The sequence below is a fragment of the Molothrus aeneus genome, chromosome 3 (assembly GCF_037042795.1).
Source record: "Molothrus aeneus isolate 106 chromosome 3, BPBGC_Maene_1.0, whole genome shotgun sequence".
NCBI lineage: Eukaryota > Metazoa > Chordata > Aves > Passeriformes > Icteridae > Molothrus > Molothrus aeneus.
The window spans coordinates 62,091,293-62,118,624 of record NC_089648.1 but is presented as its reverse complement, the minus strand read 5'-3'; the positions used below and the strand labels follow the sequence as shown (position 1 = coordinate 62,118,624).

At 36.6% G+C, this 27,332-nt stretch overlaps 1 protein-coding gene across 1 annotated transcript in view; it reads right to left on the bottom strand.

Moving 5' to 3' along the window:
• Positions 1 to 27,332, bottom strand: part of TRDN (triadin) — a 194,110-nt gene that overhangs the window by 37,301 nt on the left and 129,477 nt on the right. The window contains exons 23-29 of the mRNA XM_066546125.1: positions 26,148 to 26,198; positions 25,597 to 25,647; positions 24,061 to 24,129; positions 20,531 to 20,581; positions 18,352 to 18,402; positions 17,728 to 17,778; positions 5,900 to 5,929 (exon numbers count right to left, since the gene is read on the bottom strand). Coding sequence (XP_066402222.1) covers positions 5,900 to 5,929; positions 17,728 to 17,778; positions 18,352 to 18,402; positions 20,531 to 20,581; positions 24,061 to 24,129; positions 25,597 to 25,647; positions 26,148 to 26,198 — 354 coding nt within the window. The remainder of the gene's footprint in view (positions 1 to 5,899; positions 5,930 to 17,727; positions 17,779 to 18,351; positions 18,403 to 20,530; positions 20,582 to 24,060; positions 24,130 to 25,596; positions 25,648 to 26,147; positions 26,199 to 27,332) is intronic.

Sequence of the window (27,332 nt, the reverse complement as noted above, 5' to 3'; positions counted from 1 at the left end):
ATTACTGTTGTACTTTAATGCAAGTAAGAGCATTAACACAAGCTGTAATCATAACTGCAATTGAAATGTTATGCCAGATCTATCAATATGAATAATTTTACAGGTTTGTTATTTTATAAGACTTAAAAAGAGTAATCTTAATTTGACCTTGAATAGATTACAAAGTTGTAACCAATCAAGGTTACAACTGATTAGTTGTAAGGTTTTTGTAAATCCTACTAAAAATTAAAGTATCGGCATTTTTTGAAAAAACATGGATGCAAGGTAGCATCACTAGTTTTATGTGCTTCAACTGTGAGTACACAGAGGTGTTAGGTAGATAAACATGGAGATTTCACCTTATTGGTAAAATGTCTAGATTAAATATTTGCATTAGATTCTCCATTTAAGTACAGTGAGAGTGGGTATTCAATCAATTTTTAAGATGTACAAATTACTTGCTCCTTCTTCTGTCTTCTCTTTCAATGTCAGATTATTAAAAGAGTGGGAAAGTTGTTAATTAGCAACAAACAATCCTAATATTCATCAATGTTTGTTTTCTGTTCTTGTTACTAAACCTAAACTATGTTCCCTGTTATTATTAAGCGAGAAATATTAATATCTCCAGAGGGGCAAGTAATTGCATTCTGACACAGATACAAGACAGATGAAACACTCTTTGCAGATGCTTATTTCTCTCTATCAGCCCTAAACTGAGATTAGGGTGAACAGTTTCAATGTAGATTTACAACTTTAGACATAAAGTTTGCATGAGGTAAAGTTTCTTAATGATTACAATAATCTGAGTATCTAAAAAAAATCTTAAAATTTATGAATTCAGTGAATTGTGATGAGCTTCAGACAGTCATTCCTCTACCTGCTTATATTGAATGGGTCATGTCTTATCCCACTGAAATATACAACCTAAACAGAGGTTGTACAGATCATTAAGTCTCACATAACCCCGTAAAACGGACATAAATTATTTATACCCCTAAGATAGTTGAGACAGGGCAAACAGAGGTCAAGAAAATTTCAGTTAACTGATTTAGTCTTTTCAGATAATTTTCTTTATTTAATATAAATTATCTGTTCATCAATATTTCTTGAAAATCCTGGGGACTTGATATTTTAGCATGGGAAATCAAAGCTCATTAGTGAGTGCATGGGTAGCCATCTATCAAATTGAAAACATCTTTAGTCAGGAATGGATTTACATTGAAAAACATCTTGTTTCCAGTTCAAAATTCCTGTAGAGTGTTCTTCAGTAAAATCACTTTATTTAACTCTTAATCTGATGCAGGATGACAATATTAACTTCAGTTTGGAAGATCCTTTGGGCTCCATCTTGTGGCTATTTCAGTGACTGTTTCCTTTGAGAGAGCTGCCTGCCTTCAGCTGGTCAAAATATCACTAATAGTTTCAACAGCACACTAGCATATGGCTGTATTTATTATTTTCTAGAATATTATACAGAATTTTTGACCCTATTTTAGGAAAATGGTTTTAAAAGTATTCACAATGATTTGAGGTTTTTGATTCCTTTGTTTTGCACTAAAAGTTCTATTGAGTCTGTGTAATACACTTTGCAGTTATAGAATCAGTTTCTTTAATTTCTTATCCTTTGACTCTTGTTAGACGTAGCAGAAATCCCATGCTACCATGATAATTTTCTTTATGAATAAGATGGCTGACTTCCAGTTTTTCTGGTCAATTACAAAACTAAGCAGTTCTGAAATCCCCCCATTTTGTTTTGGTTTGGTTTGTTTTTTTGTTGGTTTTTTTTTTTTTCCAATTTGGAAAGCATCTTGATTTTTATATATATATATATTGAAAAGGGATGCCACTGTGCTTTGGCCAGTTTATTCCACCCTCTGTATGCAGAACAGCAGTTTCCAAGCCATACAGTACCATTACATGGAGTACAAGAAGGAAATTGTTCTTTACTGAATTGACAAAAAGATATAATTTGGAGCTTGGCCCCTTTTCTTTGATTTTAGCTGCACTCAGATGTTATACATTTTTTACACCACAATGCATTTATTGAGAAAAAGACTGAATGTGATCCTACACACTCTCCTGTCAATTTATTTTGACAAAACCTGTTACATGAATGTGATTTTCATTTTGCTTTCTAAAACCTAGTAAATGAATTTAAGACCAAGATGTCAGAGTGTTAATGCTGAAATTCAGAATGGGAGTGTTGCTACTGACAGGCAACCAGGACCTGCATTTAACTAACTTACAAGTCTTCATAATATCTGACTGTAGGCAGTCTACAGAGCAGGTGAGACTCACAGAGGTCTTGAATTGGATATGCTCTCAGGAGCGAGGCAGAGTTTTCTCTCTGTCTCTTGCTCATTAGCTCCAAGGAGGATGGAGAAACCAACTCCCTGGCAGCTCAGGTTCACAAGTCACTTTCAGAAATGAGAGTGTTCTTACATGTACTTGTGAGAATGAGCAACCACAGGGATTGTGTCATGGCTGAATCCTCTTTGGTCTGCTAGAAACACAGATGTAAAGGATCTTTACAAAACAAGATTTTCTGACACTGACTGGAGAGACAACTCACTACTCTTACTTGCTTGACATCCCCTACTCAGTCCGTGTCGTCCATAGTCAGAAAGAAATAGGGAGGTATGAATTGAACTAAGAAATTCTACTTTATGCAGAATTAGAAAAACTTGAAATTTTCTTTGATCTGGCTCTGTTCCAAACAAGGATTTTTGTAACCCTCTGTAGTTATAAAAAAATTTTGAAATATGAAAATGCTCCTTTTGTTTATAGAAACAAAAATAATTTTAATATTTCATTCATTTAAAAATGGCAATTAAATGTGAAAAAATGCTGAAATATTTCAGCATGTTACATTTCTGTTTACTGTTTCCTGGAGATGCCTTGGAAATTATGGGATTTATATCACTTCACCAACCCCTGGATCTATTTTAATTAGTTTGATTCCTTGCTCACAGGAATGCTTTGAATTATTAGCAAGAGTTAAAAATTTTTGTGTACTGGGAGCCAGATTTGCTCTTGGGAAATTTAAGAAGTGCCTTCCTCATGCAAAGGTTTTCTCCCTCTTGCCCTTTTGGAATTGACAAGATTTACAAATTTCTGTGACAGCTTCTCTTTCCCACACATGTTGAAAGAAGGCATAACATGATGCTGGAAGGTAAAGCTGCCCATTTTCTAGGACTTTGTGACCAAAAAGTCCTAGAGACCTAACCTTTGAAAGAGAAATAGTGAATGCCTAAATTTCATGCATTAATTGTGCCTCAAGGTTTCTGTTAGAATCATCCATATTTGGAGAAATCAGCACAATATGTAATCTTTCTCCATCTTAATTTTGTTCTTTTCTGTCTCTTGCCAGCTCCTTCAAATCTGATTTATGCTATGCACAGAATGTACCATCGACTGAACGCGTCATTCCATCTTCTTCTCTTTTATGATGGCTTGTCACTCTGTATGGCTCATTATTCTTGTTTTTCTAGATGAGGGATGTATTTGAATAGGACAAAATAATTGGAGAAAGCTTCATGTACAGTGTGTGTGCTGTATGATTCACAGGAGAAATGGTAAAGTGCTGTTTGAACTGTGCATGTTACTACCACAATATATTTTGGATAATGAGCCAGTCAATTTAGAGCGCTGCCTGGCTACTTCTATTATTTTTGCAGCTGTGCAAAAAATACTGTATCCTTAAGCAAAACCAGTGAACATTATCCTTTTTTATTGCCAGTCAGAGGAATACACATGCAGCCTAGAGCAATTTCTTGTGACAACAGAATAAGCAGAAATAAATAAAACCTTATCATATTTGGAGTTAGCTAGTAGCATGCAAAATTTTCCATATGAGGCCTGCAGAGAAGGGGAAGCTAGATGAGAAAGCATGGCAACTAAAGCATGGCAACTAAAGCATGGCATGTTCATTTTTTGGAAGAGGCCTTATTACTTCTCTCCAGTTTTTCAGTTTAGCGCATAGCTACTAAAGGCATGAACATCACTGAACCAGTTCGCTTTAGTCGCTAGAAGATTTCATTTTTCTGGCATTTTTTTCCCTAGAATCACTACCTTCCTTGCTGACAATGTTGGTTATGATCTCAGAAAACCAGAGAGTGGTATAATCCAAAAAATAAATAAAGGGATGATAATCATAAGAATGACTAAAACTGAATTTCAGTTCATGCTTCCATATTTCTGTGAAATAGGTTGATGGTAGCTAGCAGGATGAGATACAGCCTGAGCCAGGTGCATGAAAGTAGCCTACACATACTTGTTGCAAAATCCTTTCAACTAAGAAATCAAAGGAAAATTTTTCAAGCAAAAGAAATATAGAAAAGAAAATGAAATGGAAAAATCAATCTAACTTCAAAGAATGTTCATGAAAAATGCATTTTTCAATCAGTTTTGCTGGGGAAGATTTTGGTTAAGAGGGAAGAAAATCCTAGTTGGTGGAAAATGAGCACTAGATGTTTAAAACAAATTCCCTTGGTTTTCTTCTGTAAAAGAATGGGCCCACAATCTGACAAGGGTGAGAGAAGTAGCATCCTTAAAAATTACCTCATTCTTTTCTTTCCATCAAGGATGTAACAGCTCATGTTTTTGAAAACTGCAGACATTTTGATATCTGAAAACCAATGGCTCTATGAGTAGCTGCCAGTTTTCTGATTCTCCCTGCTTCATGCGCTACCTTTCACGCCTCAGTTGCTGCAAATTAATCTTTGGACAAAATATCCTGCTTAATACCTATTAAGCATGGTTGTTTTTGATAACTGAAATTAATTTTATTGTTCTGTTAAAGACATGAAGTGAAATTTTGGCCTCAGTGGAGTGAATGGGAATTTTGCCACTAACATCAACACAGCCAGGATTTCACTCATGAGCTGATAAAACAGTTGAGACTATAATTTTGTTTTTTCCAGTTCAGTTAACAGCTCTATACAGGGATAACAAAAAACCCCAATAAATTAGTAGGACTGAAAATGTCTTCATGTATAGGCAGTAAAGGTTGGCTCCTCTGTACAATTATGTGAATCATAGAATTTCCAAATGGCAAAAGACACGCCCTAGCCCCCCCCCACCAAATCTCTCATCAATTATAAAGAGCTATTTTTTTTCTCATTGAATGAAAAATCTTTCTCATAAAAAAAGAATCTTGAATAATCCTAAGAAATATATGGATATGTTCTGAAAATGTTCCCATTACTCGATTTTGTGAGAAAGACAAGATTTATAAGCCCAGTACTGAATAAAGTTGAACAGGTTAAAAAAAATACCACATCAGTGCAAATATTTCAAATTATTTTTGCTGTTTGAATAAAATAAGAAAATTAGGAAAAAAAGTTTTAACTCAGCAAATCTTATTCTGAAAGACAACATATAAATAGATATTTAGGTTCTGATAAGTACATTATATTTATCCTTAAATAAAAGTAATATCTTTTGTTCTGATTTAGGGCAAATTTTTCCACTAGTCTGGTAAAATATCAGAGAATGACTTCAGCAAAGGTTACATGCAAGCTCCATATATATGTGAAAAGAGGAAATTAAATGTGTCTAGGAAAGCAACTTCTGCAAAGAACAAGCAGCCAGGTCAGCATTCATGGTGCACTGCAAGTTTGTTCTCTTTGACAAATCCTAATGTGGTAACAAAGGCCTTTCATTTTCCTCCCAGCCAGAATGAGGAAGTGTCTGACATTGGTATGTATTGGCCTGTTTTAAAAAGGAGCTACCAATAGCGGAAATGACAACAGTGTTATCCCAGCAGGAGCAGATAAAGTTGGCTGATGGTAGCACACGCGGTGCTGTATGTCATCACAATGCTGTAAATCATCACAATTGTATCACTGAACGAAAGAAACATTTCTCACAGCAGTCACAGGCTGAAAGATGTTTCAGTCAAGGGAAGAGATTGATTTACCTTTCTTCTCCCCCTCCTTTTTCACTGCAGCTGAAACAGAAACAAAAATACAGTGTTTTCAAAATTGAAGTTAATAGCAGTATCAGTAAAAATAATTCAAACACATATATGAACATTTGTGCACATATATCAAATCATACATATATTATGCCATAAAGTAATACATTTCTTTGCCAGATGAAGAAACTGAAACATTTCCTCACAGACACCCAACTCTGCCATTGATGAGAGCATATTCCAGCTTTCTACATCCTCACACATAATTTTAGTCATGGTTATCTTCCTCCCAGACATTGAGAATGGGAGAGATTCATAGAGTGAAAATTTCAAAATCAACAATGAAGGAGGAGGATAGATTGAAATGTCAAGGGGTAAGAGGAGTATAGAGAAAGGTTATGAGACATCATCAGTTTAAGAGAAATGTGTACTTTTTTGCTATGAGAAATTGTAGCATTAAAAAAGAGCAAAAAATAAGACATAAAAAAACTGCCTGAAATTATGTTTCTAAGCCTCTGCTGAATATTGAGACTTCCAAGACCTGATTATCCAGCAATCCCACCTCTAAACCCCATAGCATGAGTTTTGTGGGAAGGAAAATGGGAAAGAGACTGGAAGAAAACTTATACTTTAAAATTTAAACCAAATTTTAAAAACCTGGAATTAGTTCCTCACTGGAAGCTGTGATGTGTGCCCAATATTCAAATTCTGGAGACAGAATAAAAGTTCCCTAAAACTCAGCCCAGTATTCCAATAAAACATTGCATACATCTACAATGAGTGCTGTGAAACCATAACAAAATTTTACTAGAAGGGATGAGGTGGCTAAAATGAGAGTTACCTGCATTTACAGATAACTGCTGCAACTCTGATGGAGATGAGCCAAGCTTATCCTTAAATCTCTTCAAAATCCATGCACTACCCATTCCCCAGCCCACATTTATAGGACCAAAACTTCTAAAAATGTAGTTACAGATGTCACTTTATTTTGAAATGTATGTTAGAAGTGGTCTTAGTAAGCCTCTGCCTTAGGCTAGCATTTGCAGGCAAAAGAAGAGAGAGGAATTAAGATTGAGGACCTATGCTTCCCAGAAAAGGGTGTTCAGCACCCGGTTGCCGATATGAATGGATCTGATGTGGTATTGTAACTGGAAATGAAACAAGCAGAAGTGTGACTCTGCATGTATTGGATAATGTGCCCTGGTATAGGACAGAAATCAAGGATCATGAGGTCAGAAGAGGGCAGACACTCCTTAGTAGTTTCAAATGTTTGCACTTTGTGTGCTGATCTCTGTCTTTTCAGTGTTCTTAAAATGAGAAATCATTTTACTGCAAACTGTTTGTACATTTGGATAAAAAGAGTCAAGAAGGAACTGGTTAAACCTTGAATTACTAAAATGCTATTTATCAATGGCCTGTGGCAAAAATATTCTGATTTAAAAAATTTTTAATGTTTTCTACCACTTACCCTCCTTTGAGAATTAGATTAATTTTAAGCATCTCAAGAATGTGCTCAAAAAAAAAGGTTTCATGGCTAGAATCAGTGAAAATCTGGCACAAGGTTTCTGGGATCTGGTCCTCTCTGCAATCACTTCCCTTTTTTAGGTAATGTGTGTAGCAAAGATGTGCTGTGTACTGTGTGGTTACAGCAGATTGAGTAGGTTTTACCCCCAGAGACTGCTATAGGAGCCTCAATGGCTTTTGAAAGGCATATTTATATAGCCACTTGCCGTGTTTTGAAGGGACTCCCAAATCAACAGAAACCCCAAATGTTGCAGTGTGTCGCCATTTCCTGCCTCACCAATCCCATCCCCCTCAGGTATGCCAACCTTTCCCCCTCCCCTTTGCCCTCCTGCCTGGCACCTTCCAGCAAGGCGTCGAGTGATTGGCAGATCCCCCCCCCAGGCCTGGGCTCATTGGTTTGTCCCAGCGTCCACATCCCCTGACCCTTCCCCTGCTCACACCTGGTTGGCCCTCACCTGTCCCTCCCCTCCCCCTGTCCCCGGGGCTTAAAAGGACACGAGACCATGCAGTTGTCTGTAGCTGTTGCCACATTCAGAAGTCTATCATGCTGCAATAAAACTCTGGATCTAAGCTCCACGGCAGAACCCGCTCCTTTTCTCTTCACTGTTGTCTGAACCTTTTCTACAAAAGGTAAACTGAGTTCCTATTTTGCCTGGGCTTGTTCTGAGCGCCCAGCTGCAGCACCTAGCCAGCCAAAGGCATCTCTGGGGTGAAAAACGCCACAGCTGCCGCCTTTGGTCCAGCAGCGAGGCCAGACGAAGCCAGGCAGGACACACCCCGAAACATTCGGGGCTTAATATTTAATACCCAAATACTGAGACTCTGGGAAGGGCTTATAGGTGAATGTGCAGTGCACCTCTGGGCTCCTCCTGACTTCTGTGCTGCCAGCTCCTGGGATGTGGCTCAGTGTGCTTCTGCTCCCCAGGCAGAGCAGGGCCCCTCCACGCCTGCCGCTGCACTTAGGGCTCGCCAGCTTCTGTTATCATCCTATTATATCCTGCTGGGACATCTGCTGGAATTTTCACCTTGGCCACCGTCTTTCTGATGGGATGTACCGTAAATACTCAACAAATCTCATGAGGCAGAAGAGGCCTCATTCCGACCACTGTAGCCAGTAACATCGCTCTGGTCAAATCCTGCTACTCAAAAGTAAAATGATAAAGAATAAATGAAAAAGGGCAGAACACTGTCCTTTACATTGCTCTTTCAGAAGCTGAGCAATGTTTCTGAGTCTGAAAAGCAGCAAAAAGATGGATAGTTTACCCAAGGAACTTGGTTTGCAGGTGATAAAAGGCCAGATTACCTGCTGAATAATGTATAGTAGCTAGGGAGGGAAGGGCAGGAAACAGAGTGATGAACTAGAAAATGTGATGCTCCAATATAAGGGATGCTCTTGGCTGTAGAACTCATCATTGTAGATGAGTGCTTTTTACCCTGATTATTTGGAGAAAGAACTAATTTTTGAGTCAACTTGTTTTTCTCTCTGTGCTGAAGAGTCCTGCCTTGTAGTTCTTGAATTACGAATTTGTACACACAGAGCTATTCAAAGAGGGCTCTATTAGCAGCATAAAATCACAGTCTGTCTTTTCTAGGCCTATCCAAATCCAGTCATACTTTTTCAGTTACTATAGATAGTATACAAAGCAAAACACATTTATCAAGAATATACACACCGTGTTATGGAATTACAAATCTAGATTGACAACTATTCCAGAAACCAGAAATGAGCATTGTCATATTTTAGGTTTATTGAAGAGGTTAAAAAAATAATTTCAAACCATGGAGGACGCTGTTCAATATTTTTTTTTTTGTGTTGAATGGGAAAAGAAAGGTAAATTCCAGTGGTGGAAAGGTCAGAAAACTGTGATAATTCAGTAAGTATTTTCAAGGAGGAAAAACATTCAAGTTTAAGATTGTTGTATTGTTTAAGACTTTTATCAGAAACTTGAACCTTTATCACCAGCAGTCCTTCAATCTCATACATAATGGTGTTTCCAAAGGACTTTTTTCTGAGTTGTTGAGCAAACACAAACCATTTCACAAAATTGTGAAGATATCTTGAAAGCAGCAAAAATCTTCAAAACACTGGTTCCTACTCAAAACCATTTCTTTCTATGTAGCTTTATGACCCAGAAATAGCCAGAAACAGATATTTAGTCTAAATAGTCTTTTATTTAGTCATAAAAGTATCTTCTTCTACAAATTCTCCCTTTATTTTCTAATAAGAAGCAGTTGGTTTCCGTCCTGAAACAGGGAAGTTTAACTTTATTTCTAAATGTGTAATAATTAATTATGAAAATTACATTTCCATACAGATATCCAGTTCCTCTGTGTCATTTCTAAAGAGCCCTTGACTTAGATTTGTGATTTTCAGTCTTATCATGATCATACTAATTAATCTCAGAGGAAATCTTGAATCTCTCTTATTTCACTTTGTATGAAACTTTTGTTGTTTTTCCTAGCCCACTCCAGTGCCACATTATCGTGTAAGGGTTTTGTACACAACACTCTAGACAAGATGCAGCTTTGATTTATGCAATAGCTTTGGAACATTTTATGCCTTTTTCCTAATGCATTTGCATATGGAAGAAAGCTTTTCACTGACTTGTCTGCAGCAATACTTTGGTACTTTCCTGGATTTACATAGTGAATTTAGAGATAAATATTTCTTTAATATTTTCCCTCTACTACATATTTCATTATATTTATGGACACTAAATTTTCTTTGACATCGTGCTGTCTGTTCACCTCGTAAATTCAATGTATCACAGCCCCTTCTTATCCTGCATTCTTTAACTGATTTTGTCATCTGAAAATTTCATTACATTGCTATTTCTATCTTATCCTGTTAATTAAGGAATATAACATGAGTCCAGACATGGAATCATAAGCAATTCTTCTGTAAACAAGATGCAAGATGAAAATTAATCAATTGCTCTCTAATTCCTAACCAGATATTTATTTTCTTTAATATTGTAGGTCTTAGGCAGCAGCTCCTTGGCTTCTGCAGTAATTCTTATAATAAAACTTTATAAAGGTCTATTTAAAACATTAAATAAATGTTGCACTTATTACTTTATTAATATATTGGAAACAGTTATTATGAAGACATAGTTTCCATTTCTAGATACAACACAGGCTGAAACACAGTGTTTTTCCAGATATTTGGCTTTGTTCTTAATTTAATTATGGATTCACCAAATTTCTGACAGATTTTTAATTTCTGAATAACTCTGCTGTAATTTAAATGTATTTGCCCTGACACAAAGGGCAAATACATTTGAAAGTAATTGATATTTTAACTAAGTTCTAGTACTTATATTGCTAATAAACATGTAAGCTGTGGTGGAACAAGATCAAATGCAAATTCATCCCATGTATCAGGTACTCTGTGATAACTGTTCATATGCATGCTGTTATGCTGAAGTGAAAACCACCTCATGTAGACAGCTACAGCAAAGCATCTGGCATTCACTGAGTTGATACTGTCTTTGCCCATCTCACCATAAATTGTCCATCTGTTCATAGCTTGAGAAGAAGATACTGTTTGAAAATACTTAAGAACCATATACAGTGATATTTCTCTCTCAGACCTTCCTAGAACATATTTTCTCTTCCTCTTTCAGTCTTTTTGAGTTCAGAATTTCTCTTATTCATGTCAAGTTAAATCTTACTCATGTTAAGAAACTGCAGTTAAAAGAACCAGTATAGTGAGTATCAGAGAGGAGAATTTAGCCTTTAAATTGGCTAGAGCATCTGTTATTTGGAATGATTCTCATTCAGTAGCAGGAAAAACCTTTCCTGCCCTTTTCCTCCTCTGGTCCAGATTTTAATGAACAGTTTTGGAGAAATAACCTCTTATTCAATTATAGTCATGCATTTTATCACTAATGGCCAAGAATTATGTTACAGTTGAACTCCCTCATAACCTGCCTATCCCTTTTGCCTTAATTTGTAAGACATAGCTGCTGACCTACTAAGAAAAAAATAATTCGCTAGATAACCCCCAAAAAGTTTACAGTATTTTTCTCTTTATTACCAACAATGCCTTCTGAAGAAAACAGAAAGATCTTGTCTAGAAGGAAAGTGTGCAAACTCTGCGTTGAATTATCAGTATTCACACTATATGGATTATTAACCCCATGTGCTGGATCTGGCTACCATAGGGTTAAATTTTGCAGTAGTCAGAAGGGAGCACAGCCAGGACCCAGAGGTAATTCCATACCATGTCACGTCATTTTCTGGGGATAGATTCCAGGTTGGGTAGGTGGTGGACAGAGAGGTCAGTTGTTAGTGTTTCCACAGGCAATATTCGCATGTGAATCACTTGCTTTTCTTCTTGTACACTCTGCCATTAATATCCTTGCTGTTATTGCTCATTGTCTTATTTTATTGCTGTTTCCAGACACCCTCATGAGGCACCTTTTGGGCCTCCAATTTTCCTCCCCAGCCTGCCTCAGGGGGGAGTGAGGAGAAAGTGACAGAGCAGTGGGTGGTTTGGAGTGTTCCAGTGGGAACACTAAATTGGGGAATACCATTCCTAAATCCCCACAGTCCTCTCTCTGTCAGTTGGTAGAAGAGGCAAGTGTATGGTAATGTTCCTGAGCAAGTTCCCTTTGACTGTGTGTGGTCCAGTGCAATTTGGGCCATAAATCCAGAGGGACTGTGACACACTTGAGAACTTGTTTGAACCTCATGAAGTTCAACAAGGCCAAGCGCAAGATCCTGCACATGGACTGGGGCAATCCTAAGCACAAATACAGACTGGGCAGAGAATAGATCGAGAAAGCCCAAAGGAGAACTATTTGGGGATCTTGGTGGACAAGTTCAATGTAACCCAGCAATGTGCATTCACAGCCCAAAAATCTAACCATGTTCTGGGCTGCATCAAAAGCAGTTGGGCCAGCAGGATGAGGGAGGAGATTCGGTCCTATCCTGGTGAGATCCCAACTACAGTACTACATTCAGTTCTGGGGATCACAACTTGAGAAGGACATGAAGAATTCCAGTGAATCTAAGGGAGGCCATGAATATCATCAGAAGGCCGGAGCACCTATGCTCTAAAGACAAGCTGAGAGAGTTGGGTTTGTTTGGCCTGGAGAAGAGAATTTTTTGGGGACACCCTCTAGCATCCTCCAATAGCTGAAGGAGCATACAAGAAAGATGGAGAAATACTCTTTACAAGAATATATAGTGACTGAACAAGGGGAAAAGGTTTCTAACTGAAAGGAAGTAGGTTTAGATTAGGTATTAGGAAGAATTTTTTTACTGTGAAGGAATAAGTAGAGGCTCTGGAATAAATCTCTCAAAGAGATTGTGAATGACCTATCCCTGGAAGTGTTCAAAGTCAGGTTTGATAGGGCTTTAAGAAACTTGGTCTTGTTTGATGTGTCCCTGCCCATGCCAGGGTGAGTAAAACTAGATGATCCCTCCTAATTTAAACTATTTTATAAGTCTATGAGAAAAATGGCAATAAAACAAATAAGCCTGATTCTATCAGCTCTTGAGAAGCAGATTGTCCCAGTCAGAGAGAATCCTTGTTTCTGATCTAAAATAATATTCCAGAATTTTGATTTATTGCATAAACATGCAAAAATAAAAAGTTAGACTGATTTCTGGGCTCCTCACTTCAAGGAGGACACTGAAGTTCTGGAGTGTGTCCAGAGAAGGGCAATGAAGCTGCTGAAGGATCTGCAGCACAAGTCCTGGGGGTGTTTAGCCATACTTTAATTTACAAACCTGTTTTTACTACCAAAAGTGTATTTCTACATACCTATGCAGATGAATATTACTCAGCTTGAATATTTTCCTTAAGGAGCAGTAATAAAAAAATCAAGTATCAAGCCACGAGGACAACTTCGCTGTAGTTTGCCATAAAACATACTTTATCTTTAAATAACCTACGTTTTGGAATTAAAATTTCTACTCCCTTTTCTAATATGGTGTTCATTCACATTATATATATTACTTCTGTTCTTTTTTTTCTTATTTTCTAGTGTCTCTTGAAGAATATTTACAGAGAAGTGCTGACTCAAAATGGGAATTTTATACTTGCCATTATGACTCAGTCTCGGTTAAAAATGTGTCATTATGTTAGTTTGACTTTCAAAGCTCTGGTATTTTCTTGAAGTATTTCTTACTGAAAGTGTGAAGCAATGATGTTCTGTAATGGATGGGTCATTTGAACAGGCTGATATTGAGATTTTTTTATACCAAATCTATCTACCTTACATTTTAGTTCTCTATTTTATAATATAATTCTACATTGAACTTCTGTGAATTTGATTTTCACATTTCAGCAATGTACTTATCGTAACAAAGGGGTTACACTGAAGCCACTTCTGTTACTGCAATTTACACTGGATTTGACAGATTTCTGTAAAGTAGCAAGTGCTAATCCAAACACTGTTGTTTCTCAAGGCATTTTTGGTTGGCTAGTTTAACCTGAGATGTCCTCTGTGGAAGCACCCTATGCACTGTCAGTTGGCTAAAAAAAAATAAAGAGCTCATAAAGGTGACCTCCTGCTCACACTTGGTTACAGGGCAATGGCCAAAAAATTTCTGGAATACTTTTCTCCAGAGAGGCTTTTCTCAAACTGTCTGCCTGATGTATGTGACATGTCACTTATCATTGTTAAGAAAGAGAGGGTTAGTGATGTGCAGCATCCCACACGAATGCTTAAAGCCACTTTACGCATTGGGGTTACACTCTTCTGACAAAATGTCAATGTCTTGTCATGCATATTCAGTGTCACTGAGTTAGTTGTATTTGCTTTTGGAAATGTTGTACTTGTTTGAATCCCAGAAACTAAGAAATAGCATATCTGTCACATGAAACAGAGAAGACAGAAACAACTTTTAAAAACCTGCAGCCACTGAGCTGAACTTCCTCCAAAGGAAGATTGTATAAGGTTTGCTGTGTCATGAACTTTGATGATTAGCAAATTACTGAATCCTATTGTTGACGTAAAGTGGTGTCACTATGTATGAGTATGCAACCTGAGATCTTCCCACTCAAGCTAAACTTTCCTATTCAACTTTTCTGTTGCAGTCCTGCTTCAGGGCCTTGAAGGGTCTATAGTCCCGCTCACTGGGCAGACATAAGATACACAAGACTTAGCAGGCAGTTGGCCCAATCGTGTGTCTGACTGAATTTAATCCAAGTATTTTAAGTTCTTATAGAGTCAGCTATAGAGTCAAAGAGAAATGCGGTCTCAGGTGTGAGATATCATTTGTTCTCAGTGAGATGTGCAAGGCATCAAGTACATCCATAGATGACATACAAGGTTGTATGCAATGCAGTAGGAATAACTGAAGTGGGTAGTGCTCATCTCGCTTGGGAAGCTGGTAAAGGCTGTGTAAACCCAGGGCTATCAAACTCCACTAGAGTTTGATAGAGTCCATTGCTCATCCAATCAATAAAACAAATCAATTCTATTCAGACTTTGCCCACACTTCTTTAAGAGAACAAACATAGGTGATTCTAATGTGGCCTTAAACTTCAGTAGAGTTAAACTTGGCATTCTTCACACTAAATATTCAAATCTTCATTCTTGTGCTTTGACAAGCAGGAAACTATAAGACTGTAAGACAACACAGCAACATAGATTTTTATGTTTCTTACGGTGTTTTAATTGTAGGTCAAAAAGGCCTTGTAGAAAAAATCTGCATGAAATGCAAGTTCATTGCTGAACATAGCTTGTACTTTCTACTGCTATACCATAAGAAAAATCTTGCATATGTTCTATCAGCTACTACCAAAAGAAGACTTTTACTAAAAAGACAAGAGAAATAGTAGAGTTAATCACTTTTGGGTAGTAACGTTTTCAAATATACTGAGCATAAACCGTTTCATATGCAGTCAGTGGAATTCTACAGTGTTTAATTAGACATGTCCTTTCTTGAAATAATTCAGTTTTGGAATTTTACAGGACAGGAGTTGTTATTCATAAGTTGTTTCACTGTCTGACCAAACTGAGTAAACCAAGTAATTTTTAAATACTTATTCTTTGTATAGTTGGGTGGGTGTTTGACACTTCACTGAAGGTAATTTATTAGCACTGCAATTAAAACACTTTTACAGACATGTATTTCTTCTTTGCAATTCTTGATCTTTTGAAGTAAATAGGATTTTATTCTCATTATCACTTGAATAACTCAATCTTCCAACCACAAATATTTATGATAAGAATTAGAGAATAAACTCAATGGAAAGGTCAAGAGTCAAATACTCAAGGGTCTAATTAATGTTTAACTGTTCATTAACCTATGTTTCATAGACATTTGTGCAAGAACCTAACAGGAAGACCATAGGCTTTGAACCAATAATCAATATAGAAAAATCTGCCCACACCTAGAAGCATAGAATTAAAGTTGTAAAAGACCTTTAAGATCAAGTCCAAGTGTCAGTCTAACACCACCACCATTTTTTACTGCTAAACTGTGTCCTCAAATGCCATATCCATAAATTCTTTTAACACTTCCAGGAAAGATGGCTCCACCACTTCTCTGTATGGCCTCTTTCAACACTCGCCAGCTCTATCTGTGAAGGGTTATTGCTCCCTGTTGGCTAAAGCAAACTAAATGGAATGGTACAATAATGTGTCCCTATTTTTCTAATGCCCTAGACCTTGAACTGACAATTCAGGTTCATCTCCTTTGAGTGCTGCAAGGAGTTTCAGACTATTTAAGCCCTGGTTCATTTTTATAGAAATATAAAATGGTTTGGGTTGAAAGGAACCTTAAAGATAACTCAGTTCCAACCACCCTCCCATTGCAGCAGGGATATCTTTAACTAGGCCACATAAATCAGAGATCCATCTGACCTGGCCTTGAACACCTCCAGGGGTGTATCCACAACTTCTCTAGGCAACCTATTCACCAACCTCACAGTAAAAAATTTCTGCCCATATCTAATCTAAACCTACTTTCCTCCTGTTTGAAGCCATCCCCCCTTGTCCTGTCACTACATGTTCTTGTATATAGTCTCATTCCATCTTCCTTGAAAGCTCCTGTCTGGTACTGGAAGGCCACATTTAGGTCACACCAAAGCCTTCTCTGCTCCAGACTGAAGAAACCCAATTTGCTCAGCTTTTCCTCATAGGAGAGGTGTTCTATTCCTCTAATTATCTTGGTGGCCTCCTCTGGATTTCAACAAATCCATGGTCTTTCTGTGCTGGGGACCCAAGAGCTGGATGCAGCACTGCTGGTGGGGTCTCACCAGAGCAGGGAAAGAATTACTTCCTGCCACCTGCTGGCCATACTGCTTTTGATGCAGCCCAGGATACAATTGGCTCTCTGGCCTGCAAGAGCATATTGATGGTTCATGTCCAGCCTCTTATTCAGCAGCATCCCCAATTCCTTCTTGACAGGGCTACTCTCAATAGCACTTTTTTCGGGTAGCACTTAAGCCTTTACTTTAAATCAGAACGATACAACTATGCAAAGTAATAGCTGATTGTCTGCTATTCTGCTATACTCTAGGTGAAATAGCTGCACTTAAAAACTTGCAAATGGTGTCTCTCATAACTTTGTCAGAGAAAATATTACATCAATACTTCTAATATTCCTTAGGGAAACTCTAAAGATAGGAAGCAGTATTATTCGATTATCTGAACCAGTTTTCAAAACTGACTGGAAGATTTTAAGATAGACTACTACATTTCCCTGACTCAAATGACTGTTATTAGCTAACAAGTTATTACATATTTTTATCCATATTATCCATTATTTACACATTTAACTTGAGCAACTGTTTTATAATGAAAAAGTGAATTTAATCCATATGCAAATAGGATAAAAGTAAACTAAGTTTTGTTTGAATTTATTTGATATGAATAAATAAACCTAAACATAGTTGGTTAATTATAATTACAGTGCCTAAATATGCCTAGTATTTGAGATGTACCATAAATTGCAATTGAATTTTATTTTATGGCTAGTGCTGATATTTCAATATAAGAAAAGAGAGAAAAGTGAAATCAAATTATATGTAGAAGAAGTAAAATGCAATCTGAAATGACTAATTTAAATAGAAAGAATAAGACAAAAATCAAGAAAAAATAAACTAATTCCTTTTGACTTTGGAGTCTATAAAATACCACAGATACAACTTTGTATAGCCTCATATGCGCCTGTCACTTGTTCAATCAGGTAAAAAGAATGTTCAGCAGCAAAGGATGCCATTCAAGGATATTCAGGAATAACTAACCTCAGAAACTGAGATCTGATTTGTGACACCTTGAACAACGGATTTATTTTCTCAACTGAAATTTAGGTTAAGGTTCAGTTCAACTTGGGATTGTTACCTTTTTCCTTAGGATTATTTGAAGCCTTAATTTCTTTTCGTTTTGATGAGTCTGAAAAAGAAATCAAACACAAAAATGAAAGAAGAAAATTAGCAACATAAACATACACTGTGTTCATTGGTACTGTAACAAATGTGCAAAACACCAGATCAGATAAATGCATAAAAGAGATGTGTTAGGAATTAGAATTTCCATTTAATTCAATAAAAGTCAAAAACTAAAGTTGAAAGCAAACTCAAAATAAGTCCATTAAATTTGCTGGCAAAGTTTCTGAGGGGTCAAACCATACACTCATCCCTGTGCAGCCTATCATTTCAGCCTGCCATGTACATTCAGCAGCAGCTCTGTTATAATTCACTTAGAACAGACTAGCACTCCCACTGCAATACTGGCTGTGCAGGTCAGACAGCAGTTAAAGAACACCACAGTAAGAAGTGTTATGACTTTATTATTTTTGAATCATGTCAGACACTGCTCCTTTCAATATATCAGATCTTTTAAATGAGAAGAATCTAGGTTTGGTCCCTTTTTGCCAACAGCTTGTAACTCAAAATATATCAAAACTGCACTGAGATACCAGCAGAAGACTTGTTTTTTGCCAGTCACATAATTATAAGACATTACCTTTTTCCTTTAAGGCTGTTGGAGGCTTCACATCTTTTCTTTTTCCAGCCTCTAGAAAGAAATATTTAACATTTATCACAAGTCAAGTTAGGGAAATAAGGTGACACTTGAATAGAAGGCAAGTCAAACAATTTGATATGTGGAGAGCAAAAGAGATGTGGTAATTAAATAGATTTAACAGCATGGAAATAAAGAATAGGACAAAAAAACCCAAGGTCATCCATTCATCTTTCTAGTCTTGGATATGCAAAATAATAAGCCTTCAAAATGTCATTAGCTTCTCTGAATTTTAAGGAAACTATGAAGCCCTCTCTCAAGCAGGCAATGAAGAATTACTTAAAAAGAAGAAAGAAACTCTACAGAGCAGTTGGCATCAATGACTTTTCTTTTGCTGAGCCCAAATAAAAACTAATCCACATTGTTACCATTGAGATATTAGGAATACCTCTCTTGAAAGCCAGAGGCTGCTGACAAAGATAAGTGGGAGTTTTTTATTCAGGAGTGACAAAAGGACCAGCTACTCATACAGGACTCCAAAACTCTTTTAATATTGAAAAGGCCATATGGGTATTGCCTGTGAATAGAATTTCACTTCCTATGTATATATAGCCTTTTAAAATGACAGGCACACTGGCTATAAAAGAAGAGCAGTGCTCATCCTTCATATGTACATTCATATATTTTATGTCAAAATGAATAGTCCAGGGACTTAATTGTACCTTTAATTTTTTTTTCTTCAGTATATGACAAAGTATTAAAGGAGATGAGAACTCCTGTGATATGTTGCCATTATATTGCAAGGGTTCCATAGTGTTATTTCCTTATTACAAGAGTTTCATAGCTCCTTGATGTTTCTCATGGGCAGCTCCTCTAAGCACTGACTCCTCCTCCTTCTTCTTCTTCTCAAAGCAACCAACTGACTCCAGTTCCCCCTCAACTAACCTATCCACTCTTTTAAAACACTCTTCTTCTTATTGGCTACAGCTGTGGCCTGTTAAAGTCAGGCCTACTCCTAATCTTTAATAATTAGCCCAGCTGCAACCCTTTGGGGGTAAGATTACTTTCTATACTACCTATATTTTCTTATATTCCATCTCCCTTATAGTGATATTCTAGTTCTCCCTTTCTAGTAACTGACAAGGGAGAACTCAGGGACAAAAAAAAAACAAACCAAGCAACCAACCAAATCCCCAAAAGCCCCCCAAAAATGCAGTGGTTAGATAAGCCCAAATAAAGGAAAAATATGATCTTCTTTTGGTGCCCAGGTGAGACACAAGGACTGATAACAGTGGCATAGAGGAGAATTCTCAGCCACGAGGGATGTCCTGGCTTCATTTCCTACAGTTTTTACAAGGAACAATACATTCCTTGCAGAAGTGTGTCATTTTGTTCTAGATCTATTCAGCAGCCATAATCTGGACTGCATCCAATATCTCCAGCTTCCAAAAAAATGGGACTTTGTAACAATTTGGACTTCAGACGTGCTGCTCCAGCTCAGGAACCAGGCACAGTACTGACAGCCTTTGCTGTTTCATTTAAATTTTTCAGCTGTTTCAGTTCTTTCCAGAAAGAGAGTGCTCCATACACATCACATTGCAACAAATACGGTTTGCTCCAAATAGATGTTACCAAGCAACCCATGACCCCTGTGTGAACAGTTAGCAGTGGTCTTGCAACTGAAAGGATTAGACACAGAGATGTATGTGCCCATGGTGCCAACAAATTAAGAAAAAAATTTGTCCTATCAGTCACCCTCAAACACCTGGATGTGTTTAGTAGCCTCAGCCAGTTTCATTCTCAGACACCCACATTCCTGAGCTGTAGCCACATGGACCAGATTCAGTCTAGTTCCCTTCAGTAATATTGCCACTGTGGGATTTAAACAACTCATTTTTGACAGACCAACATCCAAAAGTGGTATAAAACCAAATTTTAGTATTTCCCCCAAGACATAAATTCAAATATTAGCATTTAAAAGAAGCCCAGATGATTTCTAGGGATTCTACTGGGATCTGTACAGCACAAATATTATTAAAAACAATATCATGGTTAAAATAATCTAAACAGGAACAAGGATGGGTTTGGTTTTCCACACTTCTATATACCTACTCAAGAGCTCTTTCTAGACTAAATAACTGTTGTGATATTCAGGTCTGGATTTCTTAACTTCTTCACTTACCTTTTTCTCTTATGCTCTCTGGATTCTTGAGATTTTTTACCTTCAGGGAATCTGTAGGAAGATAATTATGTTTCTGAGACTTAGAAGACAGGAGTACCCTTCTACATTTAAAAGACAAGTCAAGAAATATTGAGAAACCAAGACGAAAATTGTGAGCATAAATAGATGCAAGCTTGATCTCTCTTTATATACTCTCTAGAGACTGTCTCATATTTTTAAGGTGCAATAACGTTAGTAGCAAAAGCAAGAATAGAAATTGCTTTTGGTGACTGTTCGTAGAGACCACATAGAAGAGAGAGATTCGAAAGATTCAAATTCGAAAGATGAGGATAAGAGCAAGCAATGACACAGGATTAGGAATTCTTTGGGTCTTATCCAAAACTTCATGAAGACAGTTTCTGCTTTCTCCCTCTGAAGAATTTTTCTTTACCTCAGTCCTTCAGGGAATATGCATTCAGGGTCAGCAAGCACAGGAAAAGCATACACTATGTTGTGTAAACAACTAAAGTTTAAATATTTTTTTTCAAGCAACAGTTGCTTGACATCCTAAGTGTATTTATCAGGGAAATTAGGAGAAAATAGTTTTTTCCAAAGTGAAGAAAGAATTTGATAGGCTTTTGAATGTATGCTCTTTGAGTGAGAGAATATCACAGCCTGCAGAATGCTAAATAGACCCAAGTGCATTCCATCTGACAGGATATAGCACCTAAGCATATAGAAAAAACCCATGCCATTTATTCCAAATGAAAGTAAACTAAATCTTCAGCAAAACAGAAAAAGCTAAAAGAAGATTCTTTAAAAAATAATTTTAACTCTGAACATCCTCCTGGCTACCATGGTACCAGGAAGTGATCCCACTTATCCATCTGGATTTAAGTGCAAGTTGTAATAGAAAAAAACCCCACTTCCAGGGTGGCTGAAGCTGGTGGAGAAACCACTGCACAGGGATAGGTTATGAAATTAGGAGCCTGATCTTCACAGCAGCAGGTGGATTCTTCTTCAGGGGACTGAGAGAAAACTTCCAGTGTGAATCCTGAAACCCTTTGAAGTAGCCTCTATATTGAATATATGAAAAGGCTTGAGGGAACAGCTTCCCCACTTGACCATTTTACTCTGGACACATTGGTGATCTCAGTGATCAGCAGCCACCCTTGTAGCCACAGCCACAAATCTTGGCCTTGTGGTTTTGTGCCACATGCCCACGCTGGTTTTTTGTCATCAGTGTAGCAGATCTCCCTTACATTTCCTATCATATTTAGCTCCTAAAGAAGGTTCAGCACTTTTGATTCTCACAACTTTTGGATGTAATTCTCAGTACAGGACATGTTATATGGTGTACCAAGTTCCCCACCCTTGGAGCCAAGGATACTGAGATCACCAGTTCTGCTCTTCTTCCAGGGAGCAGGTTTGCATTTTCAGAAGTTTAAACAGAAATTTAAACTCACTGATGACTTTTCAGAAGTTTTCAAACTTCTGCTCCCAACTGACCACTTTACTGCTGGTCTCAGAAGGGGAAAAACATAAAGCCGGCTTAAAGCCAGCTTTCACCATAATGCTTTCCTCCCACATTCTACTCCAGGGGTGAAGCCGGGTCAGGTTAGGAAGATGGTATAGAATGATGAAGCAGCAGCAGTGTGATATCCTCAGGATAAAGATATAATTCTCATGCAAATGACAATGGCAGATAAATAAATGGAAATAGACAGAAATGTGAACTGCTACTGTTCACGATATAACTCCATTTTTAAGGGAAAAAAAATGTTACAAGTTAAGAAAAAAAAATGCCACAGGCAAGATATTATTTCATGTTACATTTGCTTTAAAGGAAGTGTAAGTATTGCATAGCAGGTACAAATCAGCTCATTTGTTTCTTTAATGACAGTATACTATAACATATATAGCAAGAAAGAAATACGCACTATTGAATTACTTCCCCTATCAATCTGTGTATGAAAATAAATAGGTTTCTTATCCACACATAGCTGACATAAGAAAATATTCAAAGACATCCCAAAACATGTCAAAAAGTAAAGAAGAAGAAAAAAGAACATTTGTTTGGAAAATAAATCATGGAACACAGGGTAAGAATGAATTTATGTTATCTATACAGGATAGATGCTGTCAATAACTCAGCACAATGAAAATATATTAGAAAAATTCAATGAAGAGTTATATATGAAATATTACAAACTTTTAGTGCCACTGTTACACCCTCTGGATGAATGAACTTCTACTCTGGTTAGCTGGGTAAGATACCTACCCAAAAACCATGTGGCAAATTATAACTTAAAGTTTCATTGGCCTCAAGTTATTTGAATGCACTTATGTCAACAGAAAATCAGCTTTTATATTCGTGAGTATAAATAGGCTTCTTTACTCTTCTTCACTGCAGGGAAGAGCTAAAAACCTAGTTATAAATTCAGAGTCTTGAGATGTCCTGTATCACTAAGAAGTGGAAAATGTATTATTCCAGTGTTCTCTTTAACTACTCTCAATAAAATTAGGCTTCAAGACTGAAGACATTTTATTCACCTCATAAAATAGATAAAGTAACTTTGTAGGGTTATGATCTATAGAGTATCCCAGCAACAACTCCAAATTCAGGGATTTAATTTTCCTCTTTCTGCTTTAAATAAAACCACTGTGCTTCAGTTTATGAAATATAGCCTGCTTTAGGATAAGGTTTTTAGTCTGGACATCATCCTTGTTCATTCAAACTTAGCCCATCCTTCAAAGGGAATGAGGTGTGATGATAGCTCTTTTATTGCATAAGGTGCCAGACACACATTAATCACCACAAGTATTTAAGACTTCACCTAGAAGTTTTTGTTTACATGAATAGTAACAAACTCCCAAGATACATAAATAGGAAGTATATGCAGTCTTAAAAATCCTTACTTTCCTGTGTCCTTTGATATATTTGTATTTTCCAGAAAGATCCATTTTAAGAAAAGAATTGCAAAACATCAAGTCACAAAGGGTAAAAAGAAGTCCCCAGTGACCTGCTCAATAACATTTAGAGGCCCACTCATGAGGCTTGAAGAGGTGGTGAAGAGGGGAAAGAATGGCATGCAAATAGGCTTTGATTAATTTATGAACCACAGTTTGGGCAGATATGATGACAGAAATGGGGGACAAATAATGTGAAATATATGTTTATGCAGTAGAGTAATCCATAATGCAATAAGAAAATACACAACTAAGAAAGGCACCAAAGTTTCTAGAAGTTTCTCCCCGAAGCTTTATAAGTTGTCCCTATAGTCGTTGATGCTGATATATTTTCAACTGAGCTCTACAGCTCACTAATCAGCATCCTTGTTTTTAGGCACAGGCACAGAATTTTGCCAGTTTGATGCCTATTATGGGAAACAGTGATGGCTGCATCAGCAAGAGCTCTCAGGATCTGAAGGACAGGCTCAGCTGGGCTAGATGTCAGTGCTACTGCAGGGGGGTCAGGAGCCTGTGATGTCTTTGCAGGTATATTCAGCAGCAAGTTTTCAGCTGTATTGACATTTAAAAGAAATTCCTACCTGCTCTTTTCTGAAGGTTGGGTGGAGAAAGTCTTGCCTCCTTTGTCACGTTAGAAGGACCTGTAATTACTAATTACTAATAACTTAGTAATTGAAGTTGCTGATAAGTTAAACAGGAGCATAGGAGACAGAAAGTAGTGCTGTGGCCACTCTCAACAAACGACACACAATGGAAACTTTTAGTGCTGGCAAACCACTATCCATTTGCTCTAAAGAAACTCTTATCAAAGAGAAAAAAGTTTTGTGTCTTCTCTCTTTTTTTTTTCCTCTCCCTGCCTCCCTGTAACGCTTTGAAAGGAGCAGCAGGCTGAATACAGATGCTCCATGCAGGGATAGAGGGGGAAGAGTTGTCACTCTAGTGCTTCTTTCAATTTTCCAGGACAGCACCATCAGGCAGACACAGATTATAGGCAGTGTTTGGAGAGGGCCATAGGACCCCATAGAGTTTGGATATACAGCTCTGGTGCAGATAACTAAGGTAGTGTAAATGGGACAGGTGTACATTAGGAGTGGAACACACACTGATTAACAATATATGCACCAAGAGAATTGCGGATTGCCATAATTTAATTCAAATTTTTGAACAAAGAAGTAATTGAATGAACATAGATTCTAGGATTTTGAAAATATACCTAGCAATAAATTATTCCTCCTTTGCTGTATATGTCTTTGTCATCTTTCAGTACTGCTTGAATTGATCTACTTCAGTTTTTCTTTGAAATCACATGGAATGACTATAACTTGAAATAGTTAGAGACTAGTCTATATATTGCAGACCATATCTATCTATATATAGCTACAGGCTTATGATAGTTATAGACTATAACTTAGAATAAATAATAATTTGACTATATATGTGGTAGATCTTTTTATTCTGAAGATGTCAAATAAGACTTATCCATAAGTAATTTCTTCCAAATAAAGTTATTTCTGGAAAGGAGGGAAGAAATAAGTGTAAAAAGCACCAAATAAAACAACTGATGAAAGGAAACTTAACTGCAGTAACCATCTACTCTGATCAAATTGCCAAAAAAAAGGATAAAGAATACAAAAAAGATTCAGACCAGCTCTCATGTTGCAGATGGTTGACTGGATGAAGCTCTGGGGTTTTAGCTATAACTTTTACAGAGTATGGAAAGCATGTTTCCCACTCATGTGCTCAAAAAACTTACTTTCTTCCTATTTTGTTCACACATTTGTGAAATTATTCAGTTCAGAATTTCTTAACTGGCCCCTATTAAAGACGTAGCATTGTTCAGACCTTCTTTACAAAGTACTTAACTATTACACAGAGTGATTAATGATGTTGATTTAATTAATTTTGAGAACTCTGAATTTTAATTGTCTCTATATATTCTATTTATATTCCCCCCACCTTTTTAATGCCATAGATCCTGTAGAATATTTTAACTAATTAAATTATGATTGGTTAAGATTTATAATGAGAAAGACTGCTAATGATTTTTTAAAACATTAGCATCTTCATTCTATTTTGTGTAGTTTTAGCAAGGCCTGTATTTTATTATATATTCTTACCTTTCTCTTTTAAAGATGTAGGATTCTTCCCTTCCTTTACTTTAGCATGTTCTGTAAAAAATAATTTATTGATTTTCAAGCTAGAGTGTTAAATGGTTAATGGTTAAATGCAGCTAGGATAATGATTGATTGAATAATCAGTGGTTTCTAACTGACACAAGATACCAATTAAATGTGTAGCACAAAATTAATGTTCATCAGTTTTAGCATGCTCACAAAGTGAAAACACAAATTTTCTTAAATTTGAAGAAAGAACAAAGATCACTCAAAACTTATTTCACTTTGCAGCTCATAATACCTGTTAACAATTGTTCCTAAATTCTGGGTTTAGCCTACTAAATTTTCCTAACTAGTGTGAACAGTGTACTCTTTGCACTCCTAATTCAGGTAATGCCAATTAAGTTTCACAGTAAATTTACTGAAATAGTATATTGGTTATAAATTCCTAACTAAACCATACTTTAAAAACCAATATGGCAATGCATTCCAAGCTTCCTTTTTTTTGATGCACATAGGTCTTAGTTATATACAAATTCGTCTTGCCATGTTACCTTTATTTTTTGTGGCAGCTGGAGATTTCAATTCTTTATCTTTCCCAGGATCTGCAAAAGAATTAGTCACACCAATAAAGTCACAGTCAGAAACCACAATTGACTGAGCAATGAGATTTAACCAGAGGAGAGAATGAGGCATATAGATCGTGCAAGAGACTAAAACTATATATTGGAAGACATGGTTAAAATTGAGTTATTGGAAGATTTGTACAAAATTCACCAGGTATCATTCAGAAAGTTCAGTCCACAAAATACACAAAATATGTTTTGTTGATTAACTATTGTAGAATTAATTATAAAATTTGAAGACTTCAGCTCAGTATGAGACAACAACAGTTTTTCAGTGCTCTTAACCAGAAAGGTCAAAACTGATGATTTGCCAAATTTGTCTCATTGGAGCTGAGATTGCCCATTCTTGCTGAGCAAGGCCAAGGGTCTTCTTCTTATAAAAATATCAGAGACTTGGATTTTGGCTTCCTGCATTTCAAGTAATGTAACTGCTGGTTAAACTCTTTTATACGTCATCTGAGAAATTCTGATAGGTGGTTTCTGGGAAAACTAAAAATACTAGGTTCTCCATCACATATGAAGCAAAAATTCCTTCTATTGAAACACTCAGCAGCAATTCAGTGCCAGGATATATTAAACAAAATTGTTAGAAGACCCTCTTGTTTTCTACACATAGGATAAAAAGTCAAGACTCTTGATGAGGAGGAGTTTGTGTTTAGGAGATGGAGGTTGTGTTTAGTAGATAGATATGAAAATTGTATAAGCTACAGTAGGTAGTTTTAGTGGAAATTGTTTACTGCCTTAATGACACACAGTTCACAAATTGTCTCTTTTATTATAAAAGCATAGACTGTGTAGCAGTCTAAATAGCAATTTATCATGATATCAATAAAGCTTCTTGTTCATGGCTTAGTATTTGTCTCTGACTAAGACGAAGTGAGGTGCTGGGGAATCTGAATTGAAGGAATACATAAATAACAAGTTTTATTTATGGTAGAAATAGCCATCAAGTGGAAAAACCTAATTTGCTGTTGACATTGAAAGACCTCTTCCATTGGGACTGATGTCAAGAGATAAATTTTTCATTATTTTTCTCCTTTTACATTGTGTTTCTAAAAAGGCAATACTAGATACTTCCATACAATGTAATTTTTAAAAGAGAAGACTTGGGAA